This window comes from Mobula hypostoma, chromosome 22 (genome assembly GCF_963921235.1).
Source record: "Mobula hypostoma chromosome 22, sMobHyp1.1, whole genome shotgun sequence".
NCBI classification, from domain to species: domain Eukaryota; kingdom Metazoa; phylum Chordata; class Chondrichthyes; order Myliobatiformes; family Myliobatidae; genus Mobula; species Mobula hypostoma.
Window position 1 is genome coordinate 34703454 of NC_086118.1, and position 15866 is coordinate 34719319.

Sequence of the window (15866 nt, forward strand, 5' to 3'; positions counted from 1 at the left end):
TGCACAGTTAATCCTTATGCACATACCTTTCATTTGCCTCTCCAGGGCAGAAATCTTCTCTTTGAGGCCTTCCCTTGTTGCTCTCTCTGCCTGCAGATGGCCAATTTGTTCCTGGAGTTCAACCCGTACACTATTCACCTCTGCAATCTTCTCTTGATCTTTGTTCGACAACTCCTAAATATTGGAGTTCCAGTGTTAGAATTTTAACATTTAAATTGCATTTCATAAAATTAAAGAAAGGATTTTTTTACTCAGAGCATGCTTTTGCTGGGCAAAGGTACAGTTAATTATTCATGCTCTGGAATGAACTAATATTGAAATAGACATTATGAGCTGAGAGATTGATGAGCTTCTAATGTACTAAATGGCTGCTAGGGACTGCATTCATCTTGTAACAATGTATCAAAATGTATTAAACCTTACAGTAGATGTTTTGAGAGCATTTAAAGCTTGCAAAGTTTTTAAATCAACATATAGTGTTGCTAACCTCCAAGGAAAATATTAATTCAAACAAAAGACCACCTGTAATAAAAGAAAAAAAAATGTGTGGCAAAGTGGCACATCAAATTCATTGAAAGTGGCATCACAGGTGGATAGGGTCGTAAAGAATGCTTTTGGCACATTGGCCCTCATAAATCAAAGTACTGAGTACCACAGACAGTGAGGCCTAATTTGGAGTATTGTGTGTAGTTTTGGTCACCTACCTACAGGAAAGATGTAAATAAGGTTGAAAGAGTACAGAAAAAATTTACAAGGATGTTGCCAGGTCTGGAGGACCTGAGATATAAGGAAATATTGAATAGGCTAGGGCTGTATTCCTTGGCATGTAGAAGATTGAGAGGAAATTTGATAGAGGTATACACAATTATGAGAGGTTTAGATAGGGTAAATGCAAGCAGGCCTTTCCACTTTAGTTGGATGGAAATACAATTCGAGGTCACGGGTTAAGGGTAAAAGCTAAAAACATGAGAGGAACATGAGGGGAAACTTCTTTACTCAGAGGGTCATGAAAGTGTAGAACAAGCTGCCACCACAAGTGGTGCATGCAAGCTTTATTTCAATGTTTAAGTGAAGTTTGGATAGGCACATGGATGGTAGGGGTACGGAGGGCTATTGTCCCGGTGCAGGTTGATAGGTGTAGGCAGTTTAAATGGTTCAGCATGGACTAGATGGGCCAAAGGGCCTGTTTTTATGTTGTACTTTTCTATGACCCTAACAGAGCTGTTGCCTCATAGGTCCAAAGATCTGGATTCAATACTGTCTTCTACTGTTTTCTGCATGGAGTTTGCATGTTTGTCCCTGGGTAGCACAGCTTTCCTCTAGAATTGCCGGTTTCTTTACACTTCCCAAAGATATGCATGTTTGTAGGTTAATTTACCACTTTAAATTAATAGACAGGTGGTTGAATATGGAGGGAGTTGAAAGGAACATGACAAGAGGTTGTTACAGGTATAATTAGTGAGGGAATGGGGCTGCTGTGTGGGTTGGCAGAGATTTCATGGGTTGAAATGTCTCCTATGGAAATACTGGAATGCAAGACATTTTCTATCAGGCAGTATCTGCAGAGACAAACAGACAATATTTCAGGATGGTAATCTCTCATTAATTAATACTCTCCATTAATGCTGTCTTTCATGCTAAATATTCCTAGCATTTTCTGTTTTTTTTTAATTAAAGGGGAACGTCAACTCAGACCATGAGAGGCCTGCATCAGGCAATTTCATGCCTCACAAGGTGCAGATTGGAAGTCTGTGTGGGGCGCCACTCCTCGCACAGACACTACAGCAATGTGTGGTTAAGTGCCTTGCTCAAGGACACAAACATGCTGCCACAGCTGAGGCTCAAACTAGTGACCTTCAGATCACTAGACTAACGCCTTAACCACTTGGCCACGTGCCCAACACTTTTTTTTTTAAATTAAAAGACTTCCAATACTTACTAGTTTTTGTCTTGGTGTTCTGTTTCATCTAAAGCTCAGATGAAATTTCTCTCTGATTCAAATTGTAATTTTTATGTCTTTTCTTATCAAAACTCAATCCATGTCCTTTTCTCTCAGAACATGTTACACTGAAAACTATTCTTGGATCTTAAAAATCTTAGAAAACCTTCAAGATATGAAAGTGCCCCAGCTTTTCATCTTAGCACAGGTGTCAAATCCCGATTCTCTAGCTTTTCTCTATCTCAAAATACATAGCGTCAGGTATATAAGGTGTCGGGCCCTGCTGGTGTGCTTTGTAGAGCATTGAAATCCTGTGCCAACCAACTGGCGGGAGTGTTCAAGGACATCGTCAATCTCTCACTGCTGCAGATGAAGATTTATCCTAGCAATAATACAATGATGTACGGTGCCTACAAGAAGTATTCACCCCTCCCCTCTTTTATTGTTTTACAACATTGAATCACTGTGGATTTAATTTGTTTTTTTGACACTGATCAACAGAAAACAACTTTCATGTCAAAGTGAAAACAGACCTCTACAGTGATGCAAATTAATTACAAATATAAAACACAAAATAATTGATTACATAAGTATTCTCCCACTTTAATATGACACACCAAATCATCACTGGTGCAGCCAATTGGTTTTAGAAGTCACAGAATTAGTTAAATGGAGATCACCTACGCGCAGTCAAGTTGTTTCAACTGATTATAGTAAAAATACACCTGTGTCTGGAAGGTCCAACTGCTGGTGAGTCAGTATCCTGGCAAAAACTACACCATGAAGATAAAAGAACATTCCAAGCAACTCCGCGAAAAGGTTATTGAAAAGTACAAGTCAGGAGACGGATACAAGAGTGTACTGTATAGCCTACATTATAATAAGGGACTACTTTATGTTTCAGTAACACGTCATTGCATGTGCTATTAGGCGCATATTGATGTGTACGTGTGTGTCGAGTTTGGATGTCTGCCAGTAAAGAACCATGAAACTTGGCTGCCATCTCCAGCATTTTTATTAATAGCATTGTTGTGTAACCAGGCCACATACACAACAAATTGGCGACGAGGTTAATGAACCTACATCTTATTGCAACGCTGGGTTTTAGTTGATAACGCCCGCGCTAACAAAAAGGTCACGTGAGTCAAGTAAAATGTGCTATGACTGCAAGGAGCTAGCTAAAAAGAAAACAAGGAAAAATGGGGCTAAATTAACATAACAAAGATGGCATTGGTTGGAACCATTACAGCATTTGATAGTGGCATTGAAAACCAGGTAACTTACATTGAGAGAGTGAAATTATATTGTGATGCTAACGATGTTAATGATGAAAAGAAAACCAGCATCTTACTCAGTGTTATGGGAGCAAAAGCATACGGGCTGCTACAGAGCTTGTTAACCCCAAAAAGCCAGATGACAAAACGTTCAAGCAAATAGTAGACACTCTCCAACAGCACTAACCCCAAACCACTGGTCATTGCCGAAAGGTTTAAGTTTTACAGATGGAATCAGAGCAAAAATAAAAGCATTTCTGAATATTGTGTTGAATTGCGCAAATTATCAGAACATTGTCAATTTGGAGCTGGTCCATCGGACGCATTGAGGGACAGGTTGGTGTGTGGTATGCACTGTGAAACCACACAGAAGAACCTCCTGTGTGAAAAAGACCTTACATTAGAGAAGGCGCTGAACATTGCAATATCATGGAAAACAGCAGCACAGGGTGCTTCAGAGATACAACGGAAAGGAAGGAAAGAAATGTTACCGTTATGGGAACAGGTCACATGACCCTGATGACTGTTGGTTTAAAGACAAAGAACACAGAAACTGCGACAAACAGGGCCACATTGGTATAGTATGCAAAGCTAGTAAACAGCAGAAAAAGGACAAAATACAGAGAAACAAGAAATCCCAGAAAGGAAAATACAATGAACAGAAAATGAAAGAAAGCAGTTCTGATGGAAACGACTCAGACAAAAGTGAAATGTCTTGTCTGCAACTTCACAGCGTGAAAGAGACAGATGATCGAAGAGCAGCAGGTGTGAGACTGAAAATGGAGTTAGACACAGGCTCAGCTTTAACTGTGATCTCTGTACACGACTACAAACAACTGTTTTCTCACATACCTCTGAAACGAACTAAACTACTGCTAAAGACTTACACAGGACAGAAGACTTTGATGATTTTACATTGCATTTTATATGAATTCAGTCCAGCCTTGAATTAAAATCTGTGCTTTATCAATTTACCCCCCAAATTATATATCTTACCATATAATAGTATAAACTTAGGAAGTTCTTAATTGTATACCCCTCAAGTTATGAAATTAGTATCAGCACAGCTTAGTGTTATGTACTCCTTCCTTGGGTTTCAGAACATTTCAGATTTAACGTCAAACATCACATACAGTAAATCTAGGTTGATAGTATAGTACAGCACTGAAGGAAAGCTACATTCTGGCTATGTTAGGATGAGATTACATACCAAAATCATATCTTTCTGCCCATATACGTAGTTCCAGCTCATGATGACTGCAGAGATCCGCTAACATTCTGACCAGAATTAGTTTCTCTTATTGAACTGCCAAAATCATATCACCTTGTTGATGAGTTGTGGATTCACTTGTTTGCTATGTACAAACTGAGTGCATTTGTCTCTTTTTCAATATACACTACAGTTCAGGAAAGCAATTGTTATGTACTCATCATATTTGACATTTTCATACTATTTAGAACAAGAGTCCCAACCTTTTTTTTTACACCATGGACCCCTACCATTAATTGATCAGAATCATGTTTATTATCACCGGCATATTTGTTATTTTTGCGGTAGCAGCTCAATGCAATACATAACAATACTGGGGGGAAAAAAAGTAAGTATCCTTCATGGTTTCAACGTCCATTTAGGAATTGATGGCAGAGGGGAAGAAGCTGTTCCTGAATCGCTGAGTGTGTGTCTTCAAGCTTCAGTACCTCCTTCTGAGACACCACTCCCCGCTCCTTGAAGATGTCTTGGATACTATGGAGGCTAGTATCCAAGATGGAGCTGACTAATTTTGCAACTTTCTGTAGCTTCTTGTGATCCTGTGCAGTAGCAACCCCCCCCCCACCGCCCCCCCAGCCCCAATATCAGACAGTGATCCAGCCTGTCAAGAAGCTCTTCACGGTACATTTATAGAAGTCTTTGAGTGTCTTGGGTGACAAACCAAATCTCCTCAAACTGTTAATGAAATATAGCCACCGTCGTGCCTTCTTTATAATTGCATCAGTATGTTGGGACTAGGTTAGATCCACAGATCTTGATACCCAGATACTTGAAATGGCTCATTTTCTCCTCTTCTGATCCCTCTAAGAGGATTGGTTCGTGAACCCTCATCCTATCCTTTCTGAAGTCCACAATCAGCTCTTTGGTCTCACTGATGTTGAGTGCAAGGTTGTTTCTGTGGCACCACTCAACTAGCTGGTATATCTCGCACCTGTATGCCCTCTTATCTCCTTCTGAGATTCTGCCAAAAATGGTTGTATCATCTGCAAATTTAGAGATGCTATTTGATCTATGCCTAGCCACACAGTCATGGTATAGAGAGAATACAGCAGTGGGCTAAGTACATATCTCTGAGTGTGCCAGTGTTGATTGTTAGAAAGGATGAATTAGTAATACCAATATACACAAATTGTGGTCTCCTAGTTAGAAAGTAGAGGATCCACTTGCAGAGGGAGGTACAGAGACCCAGATTCTGTAGCTTATCAATCAGGACTGTAGGAATGATGGTGTTAATCTGAGTAATTGTCAACAAACAATATCCTGACGTAGGTGTTTGTATTGTCCAGGTGATCCAAGGCCATGTGAAGAGCCATTGAGATTGCTTCTGCCCTTTTCCTATTGTGGCGATAGGCAAACTGCAGTAGGTCCAGGTCCTTGTTGAGGCAGGACTTTATTCCGGCCGTGACCAACCTCTCAAAGCACTTCATCACTGTAGGTGTGAGTACCATTGGACAAGTCATTAAGGCAGATCACACTACTTTCCTTGGGCACTGGTACAAATATTGCCCTTTTGAAGTAGGTGAGAACTTCTGACCATAGAGAGGTTGAAAATATCCTTGAACACACCCACCAGTTGGTTGACATAAGTTTTCAGAGCATTACCAGGTACTCATCGGGGGCCTGCCACCTTGCAAAGGTTTGTCCTCCTGAAAGCCTGACATTGGCCTCCGAGACAGAGGTCACAGGGTCACTGGATGTAGCAGGGATTTTCACAGCTGTAGCTGTAAAGAGAGCTGTAGTTCTCTCTTTCAAAGCAGGCATAAAAGGCATTAAGCTCATCTGGTAGTGAAGCATCGCTGCCATTCATGTTATTGGGTTTCGCTTTGTAGGAAGTAATGTCCTGCAAAGCCTGCCAGAGTTGATGTGCACCCGATGTCACCTCCAACTTCGCTTGGAATTGTTTCTTCGCTGTTTAAATAGCCCTCCGCAAGTCTGGTTTTCTTGTACAGACTTGGGTCACCAGACTTAATGCACAGAACCTTCTGGTTCATCTGCTGCTTTTGGTTTGGGAATGTACAACAAGCTTCCCTAGGCACACACTCATCCACACAGGTTTCAATGTAGTTGGTAAAAACTGTGGCATACTCATCCAGCTTCCAAGATGAATCCCTGAATACAGTCCTATAAATGCTCCTGTGCTTCCCTTGCCCATACCTTCTTGGTCCTCGCTACTGGTATTGCAGTCTTTAGTCTCTGCCTGTACTCAAGGAGTAGAAGTACAGCCAGGTGATCAGACTTTCCCTGAGTGTGGGCATGGATTAGCACGGTAAGCACTCTTGACCTTAGCGTAACGGTGGCCCAGTGTGTTGTTTCCTCTAATACTACAAGTTGATAATACTGTAGTTGTTTAGTGACTTTTTCAAGCTGGCCTGGTTAAAATCCCCCAAAGTGATGGTGAAGCCGTCAGGGTGTGCTGTTTCATGAATGTTGATTACATCACTCAGATCAACTGGAACCTGTTTGATATTGGCCTGAGGTGGAATGTACACCACTGCCAAAAAGATTACTGAAATCTCTCGCGGCAGGTAAAATGACGGCATTGATTTGTGAGATATTCCATGTCTGGTCAGCAGAATTGGGACATCACCAATACATTTGTGCACTGACAGGGGTTGAATATGAGGCATACATCACCACCACCTCTGCTTTTGAGAGACTCTACAGCCCTACCTTGATGGTGTATGGTGAACCCGTCAATCTGAATCGATGTTTCTGGAAGGAAGAGGTTAACTAGAATCTGTGGTGGTTCTCTTATTCTAGTCTCATTCCATCACATATTTTCCTAAAACCTGTCCCCCCTCACATGCTCAGCTATGCCCTTTGATCTTCCTGCCACCAACTACACTAGGGGGATATTCACAGTGGCAACAAATCTATTTGCATTTCTTGGGAACGTAGGAGGAAATCTGCATGGTTCCAGGGAGAAAGTGCACAGGCAGCAAGTAAAGTTAGGATATGCGGCAGCAGCTCCAACCTCTGCACCTACGAGTTTTAATAATTTGGTATACTATTTCAGGTCCTTTACGTGGACCTAGAATTGTCCTTTCCTCTACTGGCTTCCTTTCATTATTTGTTTCCTGATTCATTTATCTATTCAAAATACTTTACCACTTTTACACCTCAGTATTTGCATGCCATTGTGTCATTTGGGGACACCACAAATATGAAGCAGAGCATGGCTTACAGCAGTTAAAAATGGCACTCCAATTGAACACTAACTTCTGCATATTCTGCAGCTTTTGAACATGAAATCCATTTTTCAGCAATAATACCTCATTCAGTGGGGCACTTGAGCAACTTCATTCTCTGATACCTAATTTGATGATTTGAACCATTATCTTCTAAGTTTTTTGGGCTGCTTCCCCTACACTTACTTTTCATTTTGCTACTTGCCTAGCATAATTTGAATTCGGTTTATACTTCATGCTATATTTAACTAAATTCAGCTGAATTCCCTCTTAATTTCTACCTAGATTATGAAAGTAAATTTTCTTTAAATTTTTGTGTAACTTACCCCAAAATAGAATTTCATATGACAATTTTAGAACTAGCAGCTGTCAATGGAACGAAAATTCCTTCAAGTGTTTGTAACCCTCACACTGGGGCTTGTATAAAAACCAGGCTCTGCTAACAACCACGTGACTCAGTGGTGAGAAGGCCACCTTCCATAAGTAACACATGTCTAGGGTCAGTATGATTTAGGGTTCAACCAAACAGGACAGTGGAATGTTCCAATTAAGGAAGAACATTGATTGTAACGAATGCAATTTAAATACTGCTCACATACACTTATCGGTTGCCAAGAAATAACAGATCATAGACCAGCCTGAAATTATAAAGGAAGTATAATTACGAGGTTTCAACTTTATCAAACAGTTAACAGGAAAAGGAAAGTAAAAGGGCCCATTTCAGTTAACCCACTCCAACTTGCACATAAATGCTGGAGCATTTTTCTGAGATAATCAGGTGTATCACTGTACTCGTGTGCTGAACCCACGTTGTGTGCGAAAGAAACCAGCCACAGTTTGAATTTCCCTTGAAGACCATCTCGACTGAAATGGCTAACTTTGGAGTACTGGCACTTCCTTCACAAAGCCCTTCATACATCAGGTCTCTCCTTCGAACGGCATTCACGGGGCATCTTTCCTTGTGCCCCGCTCTGAGCTCCCGCCAAAAAAACCCAAACCAGACTACTGTCCTTCAGAAATCTGATCCCACCCAGCTCTCTGGAATGTTCCATGGCATCCCACTGGGCAGCAAGTTGCAACATGTACCAAGACAATCCTGATTGGCTGATACAACATTCCTTAGTTGGACAACATAGCTCCTTATCTTTAGCCGAAGCCAAAACATTCTTACACACTGCTTTGCAGAAAACTGATAAAATAAAATACCTCTTAGCATAGCAGAAATCTTAACCAAGGCATTACATTCTCCACCTCCCAAAAATAGCCATGTCCTTGTGACTTTGGAACTTACTAAACCATTATTAAAAACATAGTATTCAAATGAATTTCTTGATTTCAGGAGCATTTGTAAATGGAAGTAACATATCTCACCATGGGGACTGACATAACACTGTTTCCCAGGTGCATCATATACAGCCTATCTGGGGATTTCCTGACTCTCTGAAACCACCTTATCTCATCTTCAGCTTCACCCACTCCTTGTGACTGTTCCTGTCTACCAGGGGATGCCTTTCCTTATCTATCACTCATATCTTCTGGCGACTCATTGCCCCGCCACCTGACTGAACTCAGCTTCATCCCCAATTGTATTGGAGCCCAATTTAAGCAGGTGCTGCCAAACATCTTCAACCTCCACTGGTGTTAACCAGCGAGATCTCTCTTGGAATGGGGTGTCTTCTGGTACTCTAGCTACTCCTCCAGACATGACCGGTTTAGACAGGGTGTACCATACAGTTCCTCGTTTGTACTCACAATTCTGCTTAGGAGGAACTTGCACCTTCTCAAAAGCAGCTCTGAACATCGGGTGAATGGACAAGGTTTGTTTAAAAAAAAACTCTCCATTTCTCTTCTTGCACGCTCCTGCGATTCTTCTCACAATGGGAGTATTTGTTCCCACAAAAATGGAAGCTTCACCTTTTTCTACCAGATCTGAGCAGACCAGCATAGTGTATCAAAAATCTCACTTACTCCAATATCTGCTTTTGAAAAATTCAGTTTCAACAAGTAACCATCATACGAGTAATCATCAACACTAAGAGCCCAAATCTCAAGGGCATCGAGTGGCGTCAATGGTAAATACATCAAATACTGGTTATAAACAGATCTATAAAGTAAAATAACTTGAGAACCTGAGTCAAGTATGGCTCTAGCACAGATAACTTCAATCTGTATGGATGCACCAGAACTTGGACCCATTAAACCTTCAGGAATAGTGTTTTGCTCTTTATTATTTCCCTTTATACACTGATTATAATGTGTTCTCTCCGAGATACCAGCCCATTCCTTTACTGGGTCTCTCTGTATTTTTGCTTCTTCTCTGATTAACTGCTTAATTTTCGAAGATTTTCCTGTCCCTCACAGTCTTTCTTAAAATATCCACCTTCTCCACAATTTTTACAGAAAATACCGGTCACTTCTCTCGTCAAAAAACGCTTTTCATCAGTGTTCCTCTGCTTAGATAGTCTCTCAGGTGGATTAGGTTACCCAACAGATGTACCTTGTTTCGCTGAAAAATTAGCAGACATCCATCGAGTCAGCTCAGCTCGAAGGCTTTTCACCTCACTCCTCAAAAGCTCTCTCTGTGGCACTGGGGGTCACTTTAGCAGCAGAGGCTACCACTGAAGACATTTTCTCAGCTTTTGGAAATGTTTCGCTTCTCAATCATGTTTTCCTCCTCTCTAACCTCTCTGAGTAACTTGATAAAAGATGGAGGAGGGCACATCTTGTGGGTCATTTGAATACGTAGAGCAATCACAACACGCAACAATGCACCCTTCACAACTTGCTCCACCTTCAAGCAAATTCTCAGTCGGTCGAATGCCCCTTTGTGGCAAAACAGTGCAGCAGTTTCTCCAATATGGAAAGGTAGGCTTCCTCCTGGAATGTGTGCCTAAACTTCATTCAAATTTCAGCAATGACAAAAGAATCTAAGTAGTTAGCTGATGTGGCTAATTATATCAGCTGCTGGACCCTTTAAATTCTCTACCAGTCTGTTTTTCATATTATGAGTCATCCAGTAACTGAGATGTCTGCTCAGCCCAAGATTCATATTCTTCTTCCCCATCAGATGTGGGCTCAACTCCAGGGAACATTCTCAGCCTACGACAACCATGGCTCCATGGAGGTACAATTTGACATTTATCAATCAGTGATGTAATAGCTGAAACCAGCTCAGAACTTAAATCAACAGCTGAAGGACCTACAAGACTTCTTACATCAGACTACTGCTTTCCCTCACTAAGCAGAAATGAAATCAATTTGCCTTTAAAGTCTTCACCTTCAGCTACATTCCCCCCAGCCCCCCCCCCCCAAATATGGACTGCCGATCGCCTCGCCTCTCCTGGCATCACTACCTTATCGGGCAGCGCAATTGCAGTCACATCACTGGTAGTCTGGACTAACGCTACATCCTTACCAGCTGATTGGTCAAAACGGCATTCAATCAGCATAACCTGCCCCAATACTTTTACAGAACTGAACCCTCTTAAGTAGCAGTTCATCAGGAATTTGAATATCCACCCCACTCAGAAAACAAGCATTACTTATGGATACCCTCTTCGTATTGCACCAAACCTTAATCCCCACAGCATCCATAATGAAGTACCTTAATTATGACACACCTCACATTCCACAAACACTAGGTTAAACACCAGCTTAAACACACAAAGAAACTGCTTATTCAATACTTAAACGACATTCACACAGCATCCGATACCTGGACGAGCACCCCACAAAGGTAACTGGGCTACAAGTACAAACTTAGCTCATGAGCTTCCTCTGCTGACAGCCACATGACTCAGCGGTGAGGTGGTCAGCTTTCATAAACAATATGTCTTAAGCTCGGTATGACTTGGGGTTCAACGAAACAGGGCAGCTGGGATGTTCCAAGTAAAGAACATTGATAGTAGTGAATACTGTGTAAATACTGCTCACACACAATTATCAGCCGCCAAGAAATGACAGATTGTACACCAGCATAAAACTACAAAGAAAGTATATTTACTAGTTTAACTTTATCAAACAGTTAACTGGAAAAGAAAAGGAAGAGAAAAGGGCCCATTACAGTTAAACCAGTCCAATGTGCACATAAATGTTGGAACTCATTTCTGAAGTAGTTGGGTGTACTCATGCGCTGAACCTGTGTTCTGTGTGAAAGACCCCAGCCACAGTTCAAACTCCCCTTGAAGACCATCATGACAGAACTGGCTAACTCTGGAGTATTGGCACTTCCTCCTTGGAACCATTCATCCACACAAAGCCCTTCTTAAAACAGGGTCTCTCCTTCAAACGGCATTCGCCAGGCATCTTCCCTTGTGCCCCGCTCTGCAGCTCCCGCCAAAAGACCCCAAACCAGACTACCGCCCTTCAGAAATCTAAACTCACCCAGCCCTCTGGAATTTTCCATGGCATCCCACTGGGCAGAAAGTTACAACATATATCAAGACAATCCTGACTGGCTGACACAACATTCCTAAGTTGAACAACATGGCACCTTGTCTTTATTTGAAGCCAAAACACCCTTGCTAGCAGGACACACAGCTTTTACAGAAAACTGCTAAAATAAAATACCTCACAACATAGCAGTAGAAATCTGAACCTGTGCATTACATATATTAAAAAGTTAGTGGAGGATAATTTAAAAAAAACTAGTTATGAGACAAATGCACTGCACACTTAATAGGAAACATTCCATTGTAAATTAAATTATTGTTAATAATGTACAAACTTGCTTTGCAAACAAGTCATAACATTAATACTAAATTCCATGTAGATGTTAGAAAGTGAATAAGTAAAAAATGATAAATTCTTTAGTTTTAAGTAATGCCCTTGTGTCACATCTGTGTCAGTTTTAGTTATTAAATACGAAATAAATCATTATCTTAAATTTCATTTCACAATGCTGGAGAAAAGGAGGAAATGACAATTAATCATGATTCAAAGTACCTGATGTAGTTCTTCAAGTCGGTGTTTTAAACCTTCAATTTCAAAAACATGCTTGTTATTCTTTCCTTGCAACTCAGTGATAGTTTGCTTTTGGGAAGTGTAGCGATTCTGGAATTCATCACGTGACTGAGTAATGTGATGAAGCTTCTCTTCCAAGTGGACTATTTTCTGTTGCTAAATGCAGCAAAATTGAGGAGCAATGAAGAAAAAAAACATACATTGCTAAATATAAATTATGGCATTGAACAACTTTCTTTCAGATATTGAGTTTCTACAAATACCTTTGAGCCTTGTTGTTGCCTCCCACAAAAATTATTATTTTTACTGACATAACATTAGCCATTTTCCTGCAACTTCATAATAGCATTAACTGTACATACAGTTGTTAAAAACTGGCACTTTCTTCCTTCACTTGAAAGCTACAGACCTTTGGATTCAGAGTAGTAAACTATATTTATGTTTCTCATCAGCCTTAAAGTTGATGTGCTGGAGTTCAAATCCAGATGGAGTAGATTCTCTGGGTCTCATGCACTTTCATGGTCTTACATCTATTGTACCAGTTAAACTACAAGTCTAATTTAATAATTTGGAACTCAGGGTTGGCTGAATGAACTGACAAGCTACTTATCTAATTTGTATACATGACAGCATGAAAGTATGAAATTGAAACACTTCGTTTCTACTAAAAGGAAACTTTATACTGCAGATACTGGAAATCTGGAGCAATGCAAAAAAGGTGAGTTTCGGAGGAACTTAGAAGGTGATTCACTATCTATGGAAGGAAATAGACAGTATTTTGGGTCCAGACCTTTCATTAAGACAGGAGAAGGGGGGGGGGGGGAAGAGAGGAGAAAGAGAGAGCAGAAATATATATATATTAAAAAGGTGGGTGGGAGAGATAGAGCAAGGGCTGGCTGGTGATAGGCGGATACAGATAGAGGGAGGGAGGGGAAAAGAGTTGGAATGATGCAAGAAGCTAAGAGGTGGCAGATGGAAGTGACAAAGGACTGAAGATGATGGAATCTGAAGGGAAAGGATGTAGACTATAGAATAAAGGGAAGAAGTTGGACAGGCAGATGAAGTGGGTGGGGGAGAGAGAAGAGAAAGGGTGAGGAGCAGTGGTATTAGGGAAAAGAGGGAAGGGACAGAGGGAAAGTGGTTACCTGAAGTTAGAGAAATTGATGTTCAAGTGTATAAAAGCAAAGAAGCACTAGGAATCTTATTAGTTTCAGGTAGGTTCTAAAACTGAGGAGCCAAAATTTGTTTTGTTTTTATTTTGGATGGGTAATTACAGTACAAGAAGTTAGGCTGACTAAGTTAAGTAGTAACCTGGTTGTGGAAAATTTCTTAAGTAATGATCACTTGTGCTCATCAGTGAAACAGGAACAAGAGTGCAAACATTTATCGTTATGACAAGATTAATGAAATAGGTTTGTCAAAGTGTACTTACAAATTGAAAATCTTTAATGTTTCTAAAATTAATTGATTATAAAAGACAATAAATAGAAGGGTTAGGGTAAAAAAAAAGACCACCAATACTCTTTAATGATATTAGATAATTGGATGCAATATTTGAATTTTTAAAAAGCTTTCGCTCAAGTCCCACACAGGAAGTTGATCAACAAAATTAGGGGACCCTGATTTGTGGTAATATGACTGACAATGACTGAGAATTGATCATCAGGCATAAAGCAAAGTGTCTGAAAAAATGGATTAGGCTGGTAGACTATGACTAGTGGGTTACCACAGGAACTAGTGTATAGGGACTTGGTGGGACTGTGCCTTGTTTTGGCCTCTTACCCAAGGAAGGATGTACTTGAAACAGGAAGAGAAGTGAAGGTTCACTAGACAGATTGTAGGGGTGGTGGGTTTGCCATATGAGGAGTGATTGATAAATTAAGCCTATATTTTCTGGCATTTAGGAGAACAAATGTAAATCTCAATACAACTTACAAAATTCTTATGGGTCTTAGATGCAAGTAGAAAGATTCCCTTCACTGAGGAGCTTGGGCCAGAGGACAGTCTGAAAATAAGTGGTAAACCTTTAGATTTCAGAAGTAACTTACTTATGCAAAGGGGGATAAATTTTTCTCTACCCTGTAGGGCTCTGAAGGACCAGTCATTGAGTTCCTTCAAAGCAAAGTTCAATAGATTTCTAGATATAAAAAGCAGCAAGGGATATGGGCATAGAGCAGTGAAAATAGTTCCAAGGCAGAGATTAGCCATGACCTTGGAGAACTGCAGAGAACACATGAAGGGCTGTTTGGCAAATTCCTATTCTTATTTCTTATACTCGAATGTTTTGCTAACTAGAGCAAAGTAGAGTCAAAATTCACATTAGTATTGATTATTGTAAGACTAAGCTGGCAATAAACTGTTTGGACCTTTGTTCCCATAGGCTTTCTGGGCTGGGTGACTTTATAAACTTTTATGTATATATCTTTGATATAACTGATCACAGAAAACAGGTTTCTGACATTATCCATTCAGTAATTTGTCCTCAGGCCTCCTCATTATAATATTTCCTTCACTTAGTCCTGTTGCACGAATGTTACCCTTTCTATATATAAACTGACTTCACTTGAATAGAGGCACTTCATGAATAATTGGCATGCGATCTCCCGTCTAAATTAATTACACAGAAATTAATGTAACTACTATCAACATTAAACATACTCAAAGGCTTTTTTGGGGGGAAAACCCAAAATGCCATGACAGCAGGATGAGGGTACAGGATGGTGGATGATCTGCAGGTATGAAAGAGAGGTCAATTAATGAGGGGGAAGTAAGGACAGTTTGGTACAAAGAAAGGGAGAGGGGAAGGAGAGAATTAGAAATGTAAAAATGTAGAAACTTGACAAAGTCCACAGAGTTTTGAATAAAGATCCTTTTTTCATTTATTACCTGTTCCAATCGTGCTTGGTTCCTTGCTTTAATCTGCTCCTCTTCAGCTTCTGCTCGATCAGTTATAGCAGCTGCCTTCATCCGGCTTAGGTCCTGTTTCAAAGGGGGAAAAGGGGACATCAAGAATTGTTATGCAATACCATATTTTCTTACAAAGAACTTTAACAGGTATTTAAATGACAACTCATTTTCCTAAAATTATTCTGCAATATCAAGATCACCAGAGTTTGGAATGATTAAAGACATAGGTGATCAAGTGGTCACAACTGGAGTAATAGTCATCCCATTAACTGGTGGGGTTACAGGAGATTAGTGAAATAAGACAACTTACTATAATTTTATCAATG

At 40.3% G+C, this 15866-nt stretch overlaps 1 protein-coding gene across 3 annotated transcripts in view; it reads right to left on the minus strand.

Annotated features, from left to right (window-relative positions):
- Positions 1 to 15866, minus strand: part of lrrc45 (leucine rich repeat containing 45) — a 74653-nt gene that overhangs the window by 7666 nt on the left and 51121 nt on the right. For all 3 annotated transcript variants that reach the window (XM_063074435.1, XM_063074436.1, XM_063074438.1), the window contains exons 15-17: positions 15520 to 15612; positions 12616 to 12789; positions 27 to 174 (exon numbers count right to left, since the gene is read on the minus strand). In XM_063074435.1, the coding sequence (XP_062930505.1) occupies positions 27 to 174; positions 12616 to 12789; positions 15520 to 15612 (415 nt within the window). The remainder of the gene's footprint in view (positions 1 to 26; positions 175 to 12615; positions 12790 to 15519; positions 15613 to 15866) is intronic.